Source organism: Styela clava, chromosome 12 (genome assembly GCF_964204865.1).
Source record: "Styela clava chromosome 12, kaStyClav1.hap1.2, whole genome shotgun sequence".
NCBI classification, from domain to species: domain Eukaryota; kingdom Metazoa; phylum Chordata; class Ascidiacea; order Stolidobranchia; family Styelidae; genus Styela; species Styela clava.
The window spans coordinates 7,692,586-7,713,372 of record NC_135261.1 but is presented as its reverse complement, the minus strand read 5'-3'; the positions used below and the strand labels follow the sequence as shown (position 1 = coordinate 7,713,372).

Sequence of the window (20,787 nt, the reverse complement as noted above, 5' to 3'; positions counted from 1 at the left end):
GAAACCACTGGCCTAGATGTCATACATTGTGCTCATTGGCATAGACTGCATGCAATCTAAGGATGAAATAAGCACAAGATTATTTTTATAATTCTGTTTATTAATCAATACACATTTTACAGTACTTGCATATTATAGGTGAGTAAGTGAATGCTGATAATTGCTCTGGTTAAAATGTCGAGATGAATACAAACTATATTCGTAGAAGAACCTTTGAGAATCGCAACTACATTTCAAATTTTTTTCTTGAAGGGCGCGAAGTGTGGAAAATTGTATTTCTACGAATTTTTAAGAAATGGAATGAAATGTTCGAAAATTACCAACAGTGAGGAATGTTAAACTTATATTTATAGATTAAGAACATTCGATCAAAAGAATGCAAAAGTAATTATAAAAACGTTTCGAAATATGGTTGCATCAAACCCAAATCGCGAACTACAATATACAATGTCTTTATGTAATATTTACAATGTATAATAATTGTTCATCCATGAGGGAGTAAAACTCAATTATCACACATCTAGTAGGAGCAACGTCAATGGTTTTCATTGAGTCTATCGGTGAGCGTTTCTGATTTGGTTTTGTCAGTCTTTAGTCGTTTGTAATCTGGACTCACTGATAGAATTAGCAACATTGATACAGTGGCAACTGCAGTCGCTAGGATTGTTGCACTGGGAACGTTAAACTTTTCCTTTACTGCTCTTATAGCACTTGTCCAAAGAAACACTCCGAGGCCAGCGATGCCGCCGTATATGGACATCATACGCAGCTTATCACAGGGATATGTTGTTTCAACTAGAAGCTCCACATTGGCTGTAATCAATACACTTTGACCGACAGCCGCCACGCAGTACCCAGTGTATATCAGAGAAAGAAGTTTGTAGGAATGTGCATAATAAAGGCATAACAGTGACAACGCCACTCCGGCAATACCTATAAAAAAGCAAGGATATAAATGATGGAAGTGTTCAAACTGTATTGTGTAAACTGTGTGAATTAAACGAATCATCGACGCTTACTTACCGACGAATGCAGTCAGCTTGAATGCTTTGTATCTATCCAAGATTTTCCCCGTCGCCATTGCACTTAAAGCGGACACAGCTGTCCTACTAATTGAAATATAACCAGGTGTAGTATTATCCAACTCAGGAAACGACGAGAGGACGAAAGAAGGCATCAGATATACCACGTATGAAAGTGAAACGCTTGCGAAGAAAAATGCCGCGCTAATAAGAACAAATGGTTTTGAATTTACAACGTTCCATATAGCGCTCAAGCGTCTATTATTCGTCATATTTTTTGCCGAATCCGTAGTTGATAAAATAAGTTGTTCTTGAGATCGGCTCGGAGGTGACGGCGGATAATTTTTGCAGTAAAGCGCTCCAACTATAAGAGCAATTAAAACGATGGTACTGAATATCCCATTTGTTGCGGTGAATAGTATTGTCGTTGAAGTGTATTCCTCAGTTCCATTTGCAGTAATATGCACTTTTGGAATAGTGTGTGGATAGATCAGCGAACCAGCGATTCCAGCTAATTTCATGAAAAACTGTGGCAGCGCGAACGCAGTGGCTGTTTCATTTTGCAAAAACCAATTTGCTGCTAATACAACTTGCGTTGCGCGAAGTACGCCCATGATCGAAGACATCATGATTCTTCCAACAGCAGTGACGTAGAATAATTCCCTAAAAACAAATAAGTCACAAAATAGAATATACAGCTGCTAGGAATTCGCAATTCAACTGTTTTTCGTTTCGAACGGTACCATATTTTGTTCCAAAAACTAAATATTTAGTGTTGTGTACAAACTCCTAAACCATAAGCTTAAGTCACAAACCATTCGATCTTCGAATTGAAGTCAAGTTTAGTCTCACCAATGATTAGTAAAAGAGTTTAGACTTTAGATTACCAGGGTCTCTGATAAATGGTGAATCGAGTCGAGTTAACTACGCGAGCTTCCCAAACGCTACTATACTGAACACTTTTAATATGCAAGTTTAGTATTTTTACTTTACATATGATTCCTACCAGCACGAACAATGGTGTACCCATGCATCTACACATCTTATTATTAATTATTAAAAAGTTTACCTTGAACTAAATCCTATTGCGCACATTAAGGAACCAATCTCAAGTGAAATCAACATTCCCAGCATTAAAGCTTGCAAGGATAGAATATCGGCAAAGTAGGCTGTGCCTATGCCTACTGGAAAAGCAATTAGCTGTCCAACCATCGTAAGTATATCCGCTTGATAGGGAGTGATGGAGAAATAATTTGCAACGACATCGTGTAAAATAGCAAATCCTGTTGTCGTATAAATTTGCGTGAAAGAAATGATACAGAGTATCATCAACAAAAGCCATCTTCGGGCGTACGATTTGTACTCCATTTTGATTTCTTCGGGAATGTCGTTTACGAATTATGCTTCTGAAATAAATTGTTAATGAACAACATTTATTAGGAAAATCTGATACGTATGAAGGTGGAGGAGGAAAGTCTTTTTCGATTAACCACGAGATTGGTTCAATTCAGTACGATTTAGTGGATAAAAATCAGACACGACAGATATCACGGTGATGGGATTGCTTTTCGTGATAAATGAGACAATTGAAAACAAAGTTAAAGTAGCATTATATATTGCACTTCGGTTTAGTAACTACAACACTACGGGAAGCACTGTGCAACGGATTTAAATGTGTTCATAATATAGATTATAGACAAATCGCAGTGAGTGTATTTTTAAGTTTTGTTGCTCTCAGATGCCTTCAGTAAACCAAAACTTCCATTTGGACTTTTTGGGATGTAGCCAGCTTTTACCGGTATATTTCTGAATATTCATTACTCTAAAATTGAATTTGACCACAAATATTTATAATGATCGTCATCGTAATTATTCTCCTCGTTCCTCTCAAAAATTCTAAAAATAAACCTCAAAGTTATTAACAGGTTATAGGAATGCCATCTATCTTATTGCTTTCAATACATTTTAAAAATAGTTTATATAATCCAGATAGTAGTCTAAATCCAAATTCATCCTTGTTGCGCATTTGCATAACAATAGCGATTCATAGCGGACGATCTCGCGACTCCACTCCCCCGAAGTCAGACCCTGTCACTTCTTATATAAATTTTAAGATTCGACACTTACGGGGTATTTCAAACATATTCAATATATCTGTATGGCATAGCAAAAGCACAATGGCTTTGCGTCGAGCTCTATTTGCTTTTCGTGTGGAATAAAATGTCACATCTGAATGATTGGCTTTGACAATCGCATGTGTCATATTCGTGACTAAAATATATGTGCTGCAAACATCGTGTGAAAGAAAACATTGAATTGTAGGCGATGAAATTTTTTCGAGGTTGACAATATGTGACAAAGAATACTTTGGAATAAATTTATCGATCTTTTTCTGCAGTTGAATTGCACGCAACAACTCCGAGTGTTCAACCGCAGGCGGGTAAAAACTTAAGCTGCGAATCAATGACGTGATAAAAATTTAAACTTTTGGTAATCAAAATTGATAGTAGCCAGTTCTAAAGTTAACAAAAAGTCTAAGATAAACAGAGTTCGTCGTATTCTCTTAGCAAATGCACAATTTCCTGCCGGATCATTTATGGTGCCTTTAAAAAAATAGGTCGTGAACAGGTATAGCGTCGTATAGCAGCACCTGCCTAAAGTAACAATATACCTTTGACAAACGCGCATCAATGATTTGTGAATGAAGTAGCTGGTCGAAGACAACTTTGTTATATTGAGTATTATAATATTTATAATTGACTTCATTCGAAAACCTAAATCAAGTCTTATATAGTAGCAAAGCAAATCAGCACATTATAATAATATACACAGTTTTTTTTTTTTTTTTTTTTGGAGGGGGGACTTAGCGACGGGAAAAACGCAGATTAAAAATGAGAAAGAAATCATACACGAGTCTCCTTCGCACTCCCAATATTTATTAATAGAAGTCGCTTCCAACACGATTGTATGAAAATCGCAATAAGCCAGGGAAGACACGGGGTCACTGCCACACGTAACTTTAAAGTAGGGGTCGGAAACCTTTTGTTGCTCCGCGGGCCAAAATCAAGTTTTACAAATCTTGGCGGACCGCACATATTTTTTTAAGAAAGTTAAAAACTGAACGTGTGGCTGATGAATTACATTTTTCACACAGATCAGAAGTTGAAATGTTGGATTTTGAATAGCGGGTGAACACTGCCACAACTCGTGGACCCAAGTCGTCTTACTATGCAAAAATTTACGAATGATATTTAATGTGACACTTGGTGTTGCATTACCCTTGACATCAGGTAACACACTGGATGAGGCCAAAATTAGAGCATTTTTAAATGGGTATCACTAATCCCATTTCTACGCACTAAAAATTTCATTTTGGTCCAGTAATTGAGAAGAAAAGCGATTTTTTCATAACGATAGGAAGAAGAAATTAAAGAACAAGACCAACATAATAACAAAGGATCCATAGGTCCGTCCACTCTTTGTCCAACTATCTGCTTCTTGAGCGTAGATTATAGAATCAAATGATGGTTAAAATCGCAGCCGCCGTTTTGTCGCTAAATTTCAGTGACAATCGCGGGCCGGATCATTCTACACCGCGGGCCGTAGTTTGTCGAACCTTATTCTAATGTCTTCATCTTTTGGTTCCGCGCAATGCGTCTTTTTGTTGTGTGGTAACTAGTTGAACTAACCTAAAGCTGGAGTTCGACTTGCGTAACACTAGCTGAGGATCTATTAAAGATTGAAGAATATAGTTATTATGCATGGTAGTATCGTGGGCATTAATTAATATTTTTCCTTTTCTCATTGTCTAAATTGTGGTTTGTCCCTAAAAACTAGCAGCAACTATAACTGTGTCCCAGTTTGACTGAAAACACCGCAAACCCCACAGTTAAGTACGCAAAACAAGAACATGTCATACTTATTTCTAAGACAAAATAAGTACACGAATCAAAAATAAGCACCTTTCTTAGCAATTAGCACATCGTTGCCTCATATAAGACGCGGGCTAGAAAATAAGCACAAATCTTAGAAATAAGCACGATATGGTAACCCTGTCTATACAGTACAGAATAGCTGACTTGTTTGAAGTTGGAATATATTTGTATGTAATCTGGAAGCGTTTTGTTTTCTTACAAATGTGAGAAGTAGCATAACCTTTGATTCAACCATCTGAAAATCGTAAGAATGTCTGAGTGAAAATAGACTAATTCTATTGCCTTACACTGAAGGATCTATTCACTACATATATATCGTGAATATCGAGAACAGATAAAAAAAAAAAGCCAGAATATTCTACAATACAGTTGCTTCTAAAAAATCCTTCACCCAATGTGATTTTTTACATAAACAAAATTAAAAAAAATGTCCTAAATCAACTCGAACATGAAATTTTCTCGATTTTCAACCTGCGATTTTCAACCTTTTTGGCGGTACGAAACCCCAATGAAACGTCATGGAGGCTCTATTACTCATGTACAATTAATCATCTTTTATTGTCAAAATTGTATGGGCTATACTATACATATATAAGCAAACATATCACGAACAGTAACGTTTTTAAAGTTTAAAAACAGTGAAAATATACAATAACAAAAACAGTATTTGGGAGCCTAGCAAAAACTTGCGAAATCCCTGGACTTCACACTACGAAAAGCTTGGGATGGGACGTTTCCCATGGGAATTCCATTACCACGTACAAGCCTGATAATGTTACTTTTCATGAAATAATTAGGTTGGGCTAACAATCGAAATTAAAACAATGAAATATGACAGATTGACAGTATACATTTATATATATTTAGTGATTTTCTTCAATAAATGCAATTTTGCTCATAAAACTCTGTCGGGTCTGGAAGTGACTTGCTTTGTAAACACAAAAATGGGAAACACCTCTTCAGATTTTAAAAATATTTTCTCATCCGATAAATCGTTTCCGAGCTTGAGTGCTTGTCTAATGTTTTGGTCAAAAATCTCGAGAGGATCTTTAGCCGGCTTTTCTTGTTTCATAAAAATGACGTAGTCACCCAAAGTGCGGAAAACATTTTTGAGTTGACAAAGCGTCATTTCTCGTCCACTTACTATTTCTTGAAGCTTTATTTTAGATGAATTTTGGATTTGATCATAAATTTGTTGATTTCGTCGAATTGCCGCAAAATTATTTGGATGTGCTTTCACACTGATATAAAAATCTTCAACAATCAAATAGAGCAAAACCATCTTTAGTCTCCAGTCAGTTCCTCCAACGCGGAAGCCTGTAATATTTCCCCAATTAATTACATAGACAGCACAACATCCGCCAGGTTTTAGAATTCGTTCACATTCTTTTTCAAATAATTTTAGATCAAGAAAATGAATGGAAGAAGCGCATGTAATAAGATCAACACTATTGTTTTCCACAGGGAATTCATAACCTTCTATACATTCGAAAGCAACGTTTCTACATTTGTTCAGTCTTTTTGCTTCCTTAATTTTAGCTTCGCTGATATCAATCCCCAGTATTGATTCAAAAAACGATGCAAAAGTTTGCGTTGACAATGTTCCACTTCCACATCCTACATCCAACATTTTTTCAAACTTTCCTTCTTTATTTTTCGCATTGCAATTTTTCTCTAAATACTTGATAATTGTTTCACGTACCGCGGTGGGGTAGGGGGGGGGGCGATATATCGCATACATATATGCTAATTCTTTATCTTCATACAATCGTATGAGAGTCTTATCGCTGCATTTCGACGCCATTCTTTTCCATGGATTTCTGCAATTATGGAACTGGTCTAACCATCCTCTTTATATATTCGACTTGCAATAATTGATCCAAACTTTTTTAAGAACGCGGTCTGACACGGCAACTTTAGATCTATCACTAAACATGAACTTTTCGATATTTTCGGAAAAGACTACACGAACGACATTTATCAAAATCTGAACCCCGACAACAATTTATGAAACGAAAAAGTGGAGCATTTACAGTAGTCTGAACTTTAAACGACTGTTTCACCTTATTCACCGGCCCTGCAATTATGTATCACTGTCCGATCAACCAAATTTTACTGTCAAGATATTTCCAGGGAATTCATTCTGAGCTCTATTTTTTCAACACAATTGACCTTATTTTTAAACATGTACTAGACAATGACTCGACGATCATGTAATAGTGATCGATATAAAATGTGAAAGATGGTTGGGAAGTGTATTCCACAACGTTGGTATTTCTTGCGTGCGATGAACAAACAAATTTTACTGTCCAGATATTTCCAGGGAATTCATTCTGAACTCTATTTTTAAACATGCACTTGACAATGAATTTGCGATCATGTAATAGTGATCGATATGAAAGATGGCTGGGAAGTGGGTGCGTCCGAAGTATTCGTACCAAGATGACGCACAACCTGAACATGGTATGTGTACCAGGTTAGGGTTGTTCAGGATGGGCGTCATCTTGTTACAAATACTACAGGAGCGCCGGCTCCGCCACAACGATGGCATTTCTTACGTGCGATGAACAAACAAAATTTACTGTCAAGATATTTTCAGGGAATTCATTTTGAGCTCTTATTTTAAACATTTACTTGTCACGATATCGGATGAAGAATGAGGTAAAACTCATATCTGAGGGCGCATAACATCTTCCATATAAATTTGTGCATAAGCGGACAAATTTCATTATTAGCCCTTCTACTTAAAGTTTAGAATTTCAAAATCTTTAAATAAGAGACAATTGAAGATTGTTAACATTCACGGAATTTTCTTGGATACAAGAAAGACAGAAAGAAACATGCAACTACTTTCAAAATAATCAAAATGTAGTTATATTTCAAAATGAATTGCTGTGGTTTTAACGTTAAAAAGTTTTAATCAATTTCGTCGCAAAACCTGGGCTTAAGAACGTAACAACTATTGAAGCTTTTTAAAAATTATCACTAAAACCGGGATGCGGACAACTCGCCTATATTGATAACACTCCGATCTACAGCAGTGACGAGTTGTCTGTCTTAAGTGACATATTTTGTTCATATTCAAAAAATAATGGAGTCTGTTGTAACGTTAGCGCTGTAAGACTGCTGACATTATACAGATGTCTGCCTTTGTTGGCGTTACTATGTCTTACACATATTGAATAGGTCAACTCGCCAACCATATTGCGTTTTATAACTTCAGAAATGATCTCCTTAAAAGCGTCTTCACAATGGCCATTTGAGCTACAACGCCAGCTACGTATTGGGTATCAGGCGTTCGACGCATGACGTGAAAAAGAGAGAAATTAAAAAAAAATTTTGGAAGAAGTTTTCCAAGTCTGCGACCTATAGTAACCTCCGAGGAGAAACTAGCATTAAACTTTAAATAATTTTATTTAATGATTCTAATAATTTAATCACTACAGATCTTACTACATTAGTTATTTGAAAAATATCACAAAAATTCATTCCAATGCGACATTTTTTTTAATTTACGCTGTCATCGATTAAGAGAAATCATAGAATAAAAGTTGCCTGCCCAATAATTTCAAATTTATTGGCATTTAGTTAAGTTTAAAGACTGGGCCTCCTCCATGAAATCATAGCAAGCCCGCTACAGACAGTTAGATAAATCTAAGACTTTTGGACAAACAAACCTCGCTAAAACAAATGAAATTCTGGTGTCCACTTGTTATTTACTGTCCACTTAAGTTATTCAATGGCAGTGTTGCTCGATGGTAAATATATAAGTATCACAGCGTAAAATTTGGCAACTTCTATATTAACACGTAAGTAAAGTCACGATATTATAAACTCCACAAGCGCAGCTTTCTCACTTTTAGTTAATTTCTGATAAAATAAATGTTATAAAAAATTGTTTGTTTCGTATCAGTAATTTAATCATGCGACCATGAAAGTACTACGTGCCGTTTGAATAACATTTCTTAGTTCACTTTAGTTATGTATTGCATAGGTATATGCTAATTATTTATCTTCATACAATCGTATGACTCGTATGAATACCTTTCTTTCTGTATCGCTTTTCTTTTCGATGGATTTCTGCACTCATGGAACTGGTATAACTATTCTCTTTATTTGATCGACTTGCAATAATGCATCAATATTCAATCGATCAAAACTTTTTCTGAGGATTTAAACTTATTCATTTATTGACATGGACGTTTTGCCCAAACGTTGTGTTTTCCTTATCAAATGTTTTAAATGGCCTTTCATCCGTTGCGCAAAATTTTCAATCATTGTAATGTAATGCGGAAATCACTGGTCGCCTCCATCAACCTTCCTACATCGATCTAGTGAACTTCAGAACTTCCTCGGCACCATCACGTAACGTTCCGTATTCACCGTTTGGATTTTTTAATTTTGCCATGAAACCAATACGGATTGTATATGCCATGTTTGGAAATGTCTACCACTTTCGTGTATCTAATTGAAGGTAACGGTCTCTGTACGACTTTCTTCGGAGCTGCTGTAAATATTATTGTTACCAGTGGCGGCGCGTGGTCATTTTGACAACCGGGGCAAGCTACTGCGGGACCAAGTCACCCCCATCTACGGGGACAGGATGAGCGCTGTAAGTTCTCCCATCATTTTATGAGTATAAAAACCATTTCATCGGTAACAACCAATCGGCAAAAGCGACAATTTTCAACGATAAGAAAGTGTCTTTAAAACCGGTCCAAGTCAAGGGATTAATAAATATAGACATAGTTTATTTTAAAACCTCTTTCAAAAGGAAAGGCAATATTTACCCAGATAAATACAATGACATATTAACAGAAACTTCGGGAAAGCAGACAAAACCTAAAATAAGGTTTAAAACGTTACTATGAAGAAAGGAAAGGTAATGCAAAGATAAGGACATGCGTCGCTCACTCATAGATATATATGCTGCTAGACTTCTACTGCTTGAACATATATGCAACACGCCGCGGTTTCTTGGAAGCAAAATGCTCAATAACGCGCTGATTAAAGTCATGCATCCCAGAAATAACGTCTCTGTGAATGGATAAAACAGCCAAGGAATTTAATCTATCTTGCTTCATTGTGTTTCTGAGATACGTTTTTACGCTTCAGCGTGCTGAATGTTCGCTCTGCGTCGGCGGAAGAAATAGGCGTCGTCAAAATGATGTCCAGAAATTTTGCAGACGCCGCAAAGGTAGTTACTAGAGTGTTATCTATGAGGAACCCATAGAGCGCGCAAGTTGATGTGATGTCCAAAAAAGTTTGATTGGTGTATATACATCGCAATTCATTTTCCAATTTACCCACGTTTATCATGGGGTAAAATTTGGAGACAGTAGCCAACAAATGGATGGGAAATTGACGTGCAAATTTTGAAAAATTTTTGGGGTTCATCAAAGAGAACGCGGCAAGGTGTTCAGTGCGCAGACGATCGCCTATTTGATTCACCAGAATGTCACAGCATTCCTTTGCAGACAAAATCAAACGCTGCGTTGTTTGCCCGCGGCGTAAAGAAGCACTCCATGTATCGTCGTATTTTATTGTTTCCCGGATACGAGATACAGCATCGCAGAAGTCTGAAATACACGACTGCACAGACGCTCCATCCATTAGCCTTGACTGCAATGCGCCGTATAATACATCCACGTGATAGAATATTGTGGAGAAAAAAGAGAGAAAAAATGAAAACTCACCATCTTCTAGCAGACGCTTTAGACCTGCCGCCTCCCTCACAGAGCGTTCGTCCCAAACCGGAGAGCTCTGAATGCCATTGAAACACTCAATGAGCTCAGACCTAATTTCGGACACGCCCTGCACCACGCGTGATTGGAAGTTCCAACGTGTTGGTGCACAAGCTGGAAGACGGCGGCTACATATCTGGCGAAGGAGGTCAGAGCACTTCGGCGAAACGGAAAAAAATGAAGAAAACCCCGAAACATTTGCAAAAAATATACGGACGAGAGGGGTATCAAGACACATATTTTTAATAACGAGGTTAAATTGGTGTGCATAACAATGTAAAAAATGCGCATGAGGAAAATCTTCTTTTATATAAACTTGAACACCATGTTTCGACCCACTCATGACTGCCGCGCCGTCATAAGTTTGAGCTATCAATTTTGACTTCGCGTTGTAAGGCTGTAACACTTCTTTCAGTACAGCCGATATCCCGCAAGCCGTGCGATCAACGATTGGTACAAAGCTGTGAAATCTCTCGGTAGGTTTACCATCTTTCACAAACCGAAAAATCACAGCCAGTCGGGAAACGCACGTGATGTCAGTTGTCTCGTGAGACTGAATCGAAAGGAACTGGCAATTCTCAATTTCCAGAGCCAAATGTTGTAAATAAATTTTATACATTGAGTCGAGCAAATCATTTTGGATATCCTTAGATGTCCCTTTCGAAACACATGCGGCATCAAGATGATCTCTCAATACTGTATCTAGGGATGCGGTGTATTCCACCATATCCAAAAATACCCCTCTATTAGAAGAGCCAGCCCGTTCATCGTGCCCACGGAGGGACAGCTCGTGAACTTCAACTTCAAAACATCTATCAATCGACCGAGAACATGGCGGTTTTTCTCGACGTTTTGGTTGTGCCGACGAATAGAAACCGCGCGTCCTTCATCCAACTGTGCTGCAATATTAACATTTCTGAATGTTCGGTATTTTACTGCATTGTCCAGATGCTCCATAGAAGATTGATGATCCCTGGCACGCTCGGAAAGATGTTTAAGATCTCTAAAACCAAATTTACACCAACGTGAGTCACGGGCGATAGCAAAAAGTAGGCAATAAAAACAAAAAAGTGCATTTTTGTCCTCGCTGTAACACAACCATTCGTGTTTTTTAAACCAAGTTTCTGCGCAGAATGTACGCCGACGCTTTCCTCCGTAATGGGATTGTTCCAGTGAACAATTTTTTGGTTGATAAGGCCCAAGACGTTGTACCTCTGATTTTTGTTCCAGCGGCAGCTGCGAAAACGGAGTGCGAAGTAGTGCATCAACCTTATTCATTATGAGGTCTAAGGCTAAGAAATGCGAAGCCGGAAAGAAGTGAGGAGCTCAAAAGGAATGTGGAAAATCGAAAGCAAATGGACCAAAGGTCTCTAACTGATTCAAATAGCGAAACAAGCGACAAAAACGAAGGCGAGGAAACTATCAACTCTTCAAGCAACCAACGAACGAGAAGGAATGCGAATATGTCAACACGTTGTTGTAAGAAACGTCGGCATTGTGTCGTCATAATTTCGGGGCTAGCCCCGATCGGCCCCGATGATTTAGTAAAAGAAACAGAAAACAAACGAGACAAATGCGGCGAGTGGAAGATAAAAGAGAGAATACGATATACAATGAACAACCGGGGCAAAATCGGCGTCGCCCCGTCGACGTTCGGCGAAGGCTTTGCGAGCGAAAAATGAACCATGTCGGGAGAATATGGCTAGTGTAGACATAGGCCGCGAGCCGAGGACATTTATCTTTCAGTTTCGTAGCGCACATCAGGTAACTACCTGAAAATGATTTTAAAATGTTCCTTAGAAATTTAGTAACAAATATTGCCTTGTTCCCACTTCCAAAAGTTGCACGTTTTACAGAAAAGACGCTTTTACTACAATAAATATGTGTTACCATCTGTCCTATTTTCTCTGCTTTTCCGGTATCATGGGCCAATGAACGCAGACTTCTGCACGACGTAACAGTCAAGTTAGTCAGCTGTAGGTGGATCCCCAGTGGTCGGATGAATATCAGATGTACTACAACTGCTCGCTTTTGCGTTGAGTAGCCTTTCCATAGTTTTTCAGTTACCGGTAATATTAGTTCAGTTATTCTAAGGAGGTGTTGAAAAGTATGGGTAAGATATTAAACACTTGTATATCCTTACCATAAATAGCAATATTAGTTGAGCACTAGCTCATGAGACGTTGTTAAATAGGTACGGAGCGGTAACTCCAACCAAGGAAGGCTAGACCTAGAATAATATGTCACAAACAACGATATTTTCTGGCTTGCATGAAATGTTTATGATTAATTTAATGACTCTTCTTGACTATTCAGCAGACTTATACTACTATATAGGCCACAGCATATTTGGAAATATAAATGAATGGCTGTTTCTGTAATGCACGATTGTGTGAAAGAGAAGAAATTATTCAATTTCACTAATGTCGGTTGGTCTAAATCTAAATTCATAGAGTCGACAAGAACCTGGGAAGCAATGATAAGTTATGCCGGAGTCGCGGAGTGGAAAGAAAGGTAGCATTGGAAACGATTGAGAGGTGAGAAATCAAGTTGTAGACAAACAGTTGATGTTTTAAAATATAGTCTATAGTCCATACTCATACTGTCATAGGACATTTCAGACTGTGATATATCAAAATTTAGTGTAGATATAGTCTAGTAATGGTATGCAAACACTGCTGGACTGTAGTACATGCAATGAGCATATATACGCTCATTTAGTACATCAGATAAAATGCATTATGTATTCAAGGTATTAGTTAGTGTTTAGGGGTATTTTTAAACTCATGCTGCTCCAAATATTATTTTCTTCCTCATTTTAGATACTGTACTACAAAAGAAAACGGCAATGTTCCACCAATCCGACCTAACGCAGGCTCTGATCCCTGCTGCTATCAGTGCTATAAAATGGATTAAACAAGAAGTCTTGAAGCTTAAAGGTATATGAGAATCATAATAGTTGCAAACAGCTTAGATGGGCTATTCATATTGAAATACTTTAGCACTTTTCTGCAATTGGAACTGCCCATCAAATTCATGTTGGAGACTTCATTGAGATTTTCAATTCATTTTTTTCCCTCGACTATGAAGATCTTTTGAGGTTAACGAGGCATTAATAAATAAAGCTGAGGAATTTGAAGAGGATATGAAGAATGTAAATGATACCAGGGCACGTCTATTTAACACTGTCAAGTGTCAAACCTAAGGATTATACTCTCCACCCAACAATGATTCACTGAAGAAGCATGTGGCCCTCAAATCAGTTCTTGAGTTGGCAAACTGCAAGTGTAAGAAAAATAGTCAAAATAATTTATGAAAGTGTGCCAAAATCAACTTAAATTGCACAGATTTTTGTTTTTGTATTGACTGCAAAAATCACAGTACACTTATAGAGGAAAAGTCGATTTTTGAGATAGTGGATTTCGAAAACAATTCAGAAGAAAGTGAATTAGATATTACAGTTGATTTAATAAGTATCATTTATTTGTTGTTTTTTCGGACATTTGTTAGTGTCGTAGTCCTGTTTCTAGAAATATTATTGCCTTTGTTCAAATACATAACCACATAAACTAAAAAAAGATTAATTGTAAATTGTAATATTTCTGTTCACTATTTTATGTACATTCATTTAATTTTTTTGACTTTTGCTGTAAATTTCTAAGTGAGAAATAACTGATTTATTTGTGTTTTCGTGCTCACGATGTTAATTTGTGACTTCATTGCTTAAAAATAAATACGTTTGATAGCCTCTATAAAATGGATGTAGCTTTTTATGCTGTTCTTGTTGTAAACTGCTTGTGGTTATTACATAAAATTTATTCGCAAATGTGAATCAGCGTTGTTGGTGTCGCTGCTTTCGAGCTCACTCCCAACTCCTGTCACACAATTAAAGTATTTTTTGTTGTTGGTTACATGTTTGCCATATTTTTCGTAATCTACCTAATACATTATGATTGACTGAGGAAGTCCGATTTTGGTCAGGCAAAACATTACAGGAATACATTTGTGTTTGTGTGCTGTAGGGCTCTCGAATTGCATAGTTCTTATGTATGTGTTGTGAACTTATGGTTATTGAATTTCCGGGAACCTCTTATATTCAATTTCGCACCAGGATTGTGGAACAAGCTGTAATGCGTTCATTATGTTCGTTTTCACACAAAACTGAAGAATTTATTTAGTTACGGTACCAGATGTGCGCTACGAAACTCATTTTCTGGGCGTTTTCATGGCTTCGTCTCACGGCCCATATCCGTGGTAAGGATCTACAAGTGTTTAATAACTTACTTATACATTTTTCAACAACGTCTTAGCATAACTTAACTAATAATAACTAAACAGGGCTATGGAAAGCATGCCCAACTCAGCGCAAGGTCGAGCAGTAATAACTAATATTCATCCGCTCGCTAACAGCTGGTTTAATTCAATTGTTACGTCATGCAGAAGTCATTGTTCCATGCCGAAAATGTAGAGAATATAGGACAGATCGTAGCACATATTTCTTGTAGTAAAAGCGTCTTTTCCGTAAAACGTGCAACTTTTGGAAGTGGGAACAAGGCAATATTTGTTACTAAATTTTTAAGGCACATTTTAAAATCATTTTCAGGTAGTTACCTGATGTGCGCTACGAAACTCACTTTCTAGGCGTTTTTCAGGGCCTCGGCTCGCGGCCTAACAGTCTGTGCAACCGATATTGAGGTATTTTTCGAATATTTTTTATTATACCGAAAAAACAACCGGGGTATTGCCCCGGTTGGCCCTATTGACGCGCCGCCACTGATTGTTACTATTGACAGAAGATATTCCGCTTCAGCAGGAGACCAAGTGAGTGATCGACAATTTTTCCCAACGAATGCAAGTCTGTTTCTAATGCCAATGTTGTAACTTGGAACATATTCTGAAGACATACTTTTGGTACAAGCGTCTTTGATTTATAAAATTTTGGGGTATAATAATACACAAACAGAAGTTCAAGCGCAAACAAAATTGAATACTTATTAATATCATTTTCAGAGGAGTAATTGAGAAATTGGTGTGACCCAAAATACGACATAAATGATATTCACCTGATAAAATAAAAAATATAAACAATAGCAAATTACTGGTTATAGTAATGCTGTTCAATTTACCGGGTCTTTCGGTGCTACTATGCGTTAAACGCAGTAGATATATTGTTAGATTCAATGATTTTCCTGCACAAATCTTGCGTAGAAAATGCGTATGAATATTCAATCGATATCCAACAGAAATTACTAGAGGGCGAACAAAAATTGAACATATTTGTTTTAGGACTCAGCGTTGTGTCCTAGATAGTACATACAATATTCAATTGAAATGATGGAAATATTTAAAAAATAAGTTGGCTGTAATTATATATCACAAATTTATTTACATACAAAAAGCAGTTACACCTGTTAAAGGACAAAAACTTTTTCTTAGTCCTTGGCCCCTATTCAATGTATTCGATAAAAAAACAGGCTAACTGTCAGTTATTATCGGAGAAAACATTGCATTAATAAATGTTGGTTCTATATCTTACTGAATGAATATAATACGCCACGTGACATGTCCGGTGCTTGAAGTGCCTAGTTTCAAATTTTAATTATTTACATCCCACTATTAATTCTTCAATTGTTGCAAAATAATTCGAACTTAAAATGATGTATTCGTCACAATAAACATCGTGCAAACCCAGAGCTTTTCTGATGTTGTTACCAATTTTTTCCAAAGGATCAATATTTGGTTTACCTTGTTTCATTAAAGAGATATAATCGCCAAATGTCCCAAATATGTCCTCAAGCTGGCGTAATGACATTTTCGTTTCGCAAATGATTTTTGAGCAATTTTTTCGTTTTGTTTTGTATTTGATCGTAGGTTGGCCAATTTCTGTTCAGAGCCGAAAAGTTACATGGATGATCATGTGTATATTAAAAATTCAGCTATGAATGGATTCAACATTATTTCAAGATGTTTGGAGTTACTTTCCGGTTTGATTACCTCTTTAATGCTTCCAAAGTTCATTATATAAAAAGCAAAACATCCACTGGGATTCAAATATTTTCCACATTCTTCTAATAACTCTATATCAAGATAACGAGTCGATGTTGCACAAGGGATGAAATCAACTGTGTTGTCTTTTATAGAATATTTGTTTGAACTTGCCCTCTTGAGTGTTGATTAGATGCTTTTTCTTTAATTATCCTATAATTGATTCATGTACAATGTGAGGGTATAGAGGTCGTTATTTGGAATAACTTTGTTCTAAATCTTTATCTTCGTAGGCGCGAATGAGCTTGGTGTTCTCATTGTCTGTGTTGGGCTCTTCCTTTCTAATTACTTTGCTATTACGGTTACGATGAAAGCCATTTCCTGAAAATATATGTTAATTCAGGCAGCTGGTTATGGAACATGCCAGTGATGTAATGTCTCACAGGAAAACAATAATTACGAGTTGAGCAATGGAGGATTAAATGTTAGTCGTAATCTATATCAACTAATGAAATATTTTACATGAAGCAAATAAAATATCAGAGTCAGTCACGAAAATAAATTCTTTAAATTATGAAATATCTAGCTACTCCCTGCTTCAAAGTGAGTGGATAATTCGTTACGTTCTTGAGCCTAGGTTTTTTCGACAAAATTAATTAAAACTTTCTAACATTAGAATCACAACGCGTTATTATAAAATATAAATAATTTCAGATTTTTCAAAAATTATTAAGTGGTTATTGCTTGTTTTTCCTTTCTTGTTTGTTGTGTTCTCCTTGATGTAAACAAATTCTACAAAACCTAAACAGTTTTTACTATTGGCATTTATTGAAAGCTTCTGAAAACTTGAACCCTGAGCAAATGGCTATTAATGACCTTCATATGGTAATACGCAAAATTATATGGAAGATGTCATGAATACTCAGCTTAGGACTTTGCCTCATCCTACGCGTGATATCATGACAGTCTAACAAAACTTCTTCTTTGCTTATTATGCGTCGAACTTTTTCATTTGCAAATTTGGCCAATCGTATCCGTCTTTGAAGTTGCCTCTAATTCAGCACGTTCTATGAGCGCCTTGACCATCTGTCACGTTTAACCTTATTTGCAATTTATTGTTTGTTCATCACATGAAAGATATAAAAAGAAACTTCCCAGACACCCTTCATGTTTCATATCAATCAATATTACATGATCGCTTAGTCATTGCCAATTACATGTTTAAAAATAGAGCTCAGAATGAAGTCGCGAGAAATAACACGACAGTAAAAAGTAAAAAAAAATTTACGAATGTAATTTTTTATGTAATCAAAGATAGAATTTTTTTAATGATATATTTGTCATTGTTTGACGTCTAATTTATCGAACTTATAAATAATTCATGCCTTTAAATATGGCACTTTTTGGCTCAACTTTTTGGCTTTTGTTTTTCTAAAATGGGGGTCATCAAATCTTCTTTTCGATTGGTTCTGATAGATGATCATTTGGAAAATGGATTTTGAATTGCTAGCTCTGGTATTGAATAAAAAATTTGAAATAGGAATTCGGGGACAAAAACTAGCTGCACATATTTTCACATCAATAACAAAAAGAATCTATTTTTATTTCTGTAACTACTGGAAAGACTAAGTTTAGTGTTACGGTGCGACCCGTGGTTGCACCAAGTTATTCGTATCTATCACTGCTGTATTGAAGGTTGCACACCTTGGTCTATACCAATGTCTATTCTTTATATATTCGACTTGCAAGTCGTCAATGTTCCAACTAGTCAAATTTTATTTTTACACAGGCTGTCGTGATATTTCTATCGACTTGAGTTCTATCATCGAACATAAAATTGACAATAATTGAATACTCTTGTAAAAGTGATTGATTTGAATAATGGAAGTGACTTCATTCTGATTTCTATTTTCAAAATTGGTAATGACAATGACTAAGCGATCATGTGATAATGACTGATATAAAACATGAAGGGTGTCTGGGAAGTTTCTTTTTATTTCTTTCATTCGATGAACAAACAATAAATTGCAAATAGGTTAAACGTGAAATGCGGCCAAGGTAATTGTAAATCGTGTTAAATTAGAGGCAACTCCAAAGTCGGATACGACTGGTCAAATTTACAAATAAAAAGGTTTGAATAATAATAAGCGCATTAACAAAGAAAAAGTTTTGTTAGGTTGTAACGATATATATCACTCGTAGAATGAGGTAAAGTTCATAGTTGAGTATTCATGACATCTTCCATATAAATTTGTGTATTACCAGATGAAGGTCAACAATAGCCCATTTGCTTGGGGTCAGGTAGTCAGAAGCTTTTAATAAATGCCAATAGTAAAAACTGTTTAAGTTTATAGAATTTTTTTTAGAACAGAATACAGGAAATTATTTTTCAAAAAATCTATATTTAATTATATTTTATATTGAGGTGTTTTGGCATCGCGTAATTATCATTAAATTCATACGGAGGTTAGTCCGTAAATATTTTTTCCTGTGAGACTATTGCGAAAGTAACTTATAATATTAAATCACTGGTATGTCCCATAACCTGCTACCTGACTTAACATATATTCTCAGGATATGGCGTTCATCGTAATATAGCAAATTAATTATAATGGAAGAGCCCTATACCGACAATGAGAACACCAAGCTCATTCGCGCTTACGAAGATGAAGATTTAGCAGAAATTTATGCAAAATATCGACCTTCCTACCCTCACATTGTACATGAATCAATTATAGGATATTTGAAGAAAAAGCATCTAATCAACACTCAAAATGGGAAGTTCAAACAAATGCTAGATGTAGGATGTGGAAGTGGAACATTGTCAACACAACCTTTTTCTCCGTATTTTGAATCAATACTTGGAGTCGATATCAGCAGCGCTAAAATCAAAGAAGCAAAAAAGTTGAACAAATGTAAAAACGTTTTTTTTAAGGTGATTGATAGTTACAAATATCCTATAGAAGACAACACAGTTGACCTCATCACTTGTGGAACATCGATTCATTATCTTGATATAAGGTTATTTGAAAAGGAATGTGAAAGAATTTTGAAACCGGGTGTATGTTGCGCTTTTTATGTAATGAACTTTGGAAGCATTAAAGAGGTGACCAAACCGGAGAGTGACTCCAAGCATCTTGAAGTGTTGTTGAATCCATTCATAGCTGAATTTATGATCGACATAGATGCTCATCCATGTAACTTTTCGGCGCTCAACCGAAATCGGCCGATCTATGATCGAATACAAAACAAAACAAAAGATTTGCTTGAAGAAATCATTTGCGAAACGAAATTGTCATTACGCCAGCTTAAGGACATATTTGGGACATTTGGCGATTATATCACTTTAATGAAACAAGGTAAACCAAATATTGATCCTTTGGAAAACTTTGGTAACAACATCAGGAAATCCCTGCGTTTGAACGATGTAAATTCTGACGACTACATCATTTTAAACGTCGAAATGGTTTATCCCATATACTTGTTCGCAAAATTAATTTGATGCATTGAAATTGCAGTAGAAAAAAATGTTTAAGTTTGAAGACATTTTGCAAAAATTGAAGAAATAATAGTGGGATGTGAATGAAATAAAATTTAAAACTAAACACTTCGAGCACTGGACATATCCACCGACGTATTGGATTCATTCAGCAGGATATACAACCAGTATTTCTTAATGCAATGTTTTCTCCGATATGAACTGACCGTTTGCGTGTTTTTTGAATATTTACTAGGGGCCACAGACCAACCCAAAAAGTTATTTTTCCTTTAACGAGTGTAACTCTATCTTGTTTCGTTTTATATGTACATAATTTTGCGATATCTGAGCATGTTTATTATTTATACAATATATATATATATAACTACACCCAATTTTGTTTTGAAATAAGTCCATTATTTGAATTGAGTTATATTATCTGGTTTTAGGACACAAAGCTAAGCCCTAAAACAAATATGTATCGTTTATTTTCGCCCATCCGGTAATTTCCATTGGATAAGAAAGTTTCTGGTTGTCAATTAATGAACTTAGGTCCTCATCATTTGAAAATATATGAGCATTTTTTATGAAAGATTTGTGCAGTACAATCATTAAACTCAGAA

The 20,787-nt window shown here is 36.1% G+C and overlaps 3 protein-coding genes across 3 annotated transcripts; 1 reads left to right on the top strand and 2 right to left on the bottom strand.

Moving 5' to 3' along the window:
• Positions 1-74: 74 nt before the first annotated feature.
• LOC120330276 (putative MFS-type transporter C09D4.1) lies at positions 75-2,791 on the bottom strand. Its single transcript, XM_039397161.2, has 3 exons — positions 2,092-2,791; positions 1,024-1,685; positions 75-933 (listed from the first exon to the last, which is right to left on the bottom strand). The coding sequence occupies exons 1-3, from the start codon at positions 2,388-2,390 to the stop codon at positions 536-538; spliced, it is 1,359 nt and encodes a 452-aa protein (XP_039253095.1). The 5' UTR covers positions 2,391-2,791; the 3' UTR covers positions 75-535.
• A 3,061-nt stretch (positions 2,792-5,852) lies between these two features.
• On the bottom strand, positions 5,853-6,761 carry LOC144430448 (uncharacterized). The gene has a single exon (XM_078118382.1). The coding sequence runs from the start codon at positions 6,759-6,761 to the stop codon at positions 5,853-5,855; it is 909 nt and encodes a 302-aa protein (XP_077974508.1).
• Positions 6,762-19,275: 12,514 nt separating this feature from the next.
• Positions 19,276-20,580, top strand: LOC120329983 (putative methyltransferase DDB_G0268948). The gene has a single exon (XM_078118857.1). The coding sequence runs from the start codon at positions 19,298-19,300 to the stop codon at positions 20,186-20,188; it is 891 nt and encodes a 296-aa protein (XP_077974983.1). The 5' UTR covers positions 19,276-19,297; the 3' UTR covers positions 20,189-20,580.
• Positions 20,581-20,787: the final 207 nt, after the last annotated feature.

Bases quoted from the DNA above. Each gene is read 5' to 3' on its own strand.
- LOC120330276 (XM_039397161.2), bottom strand. From the start codon at position 2,390: ATGGAGTACAAATCGTACGCCCGAAGATGGCTTTTGTTGATGATACTC. The intron at 1,686-2,091 runs GTAAACTTTTTA...ATTTGTTTTTAG, and splicing joins GCAATAGGATTTAGTTCAAG to GGAATTATTCTACGTCACTG. The intron at 934-1,023 runs GTAAGTAAGCGT...GCTTTTTTATAG, and splicing joins CAAGCTGACTGCATTCGTCG to GTATTGCCGGAGTGGCGTTG.
- LOC144430448 (XM_078118382.1), bottom strand. From the start codon at position 6,761: ATGGCGTCGAAATGCAGCGATAAGACTCTCATACGATTGTATGAAGAT.
- LOC120329983 (XM_078118857.1), top strand. From the start codon at position 19,298: ATGGAAGAGCCCTATACCGACAATGAGAACACCAAGCTCATTCGCGCT.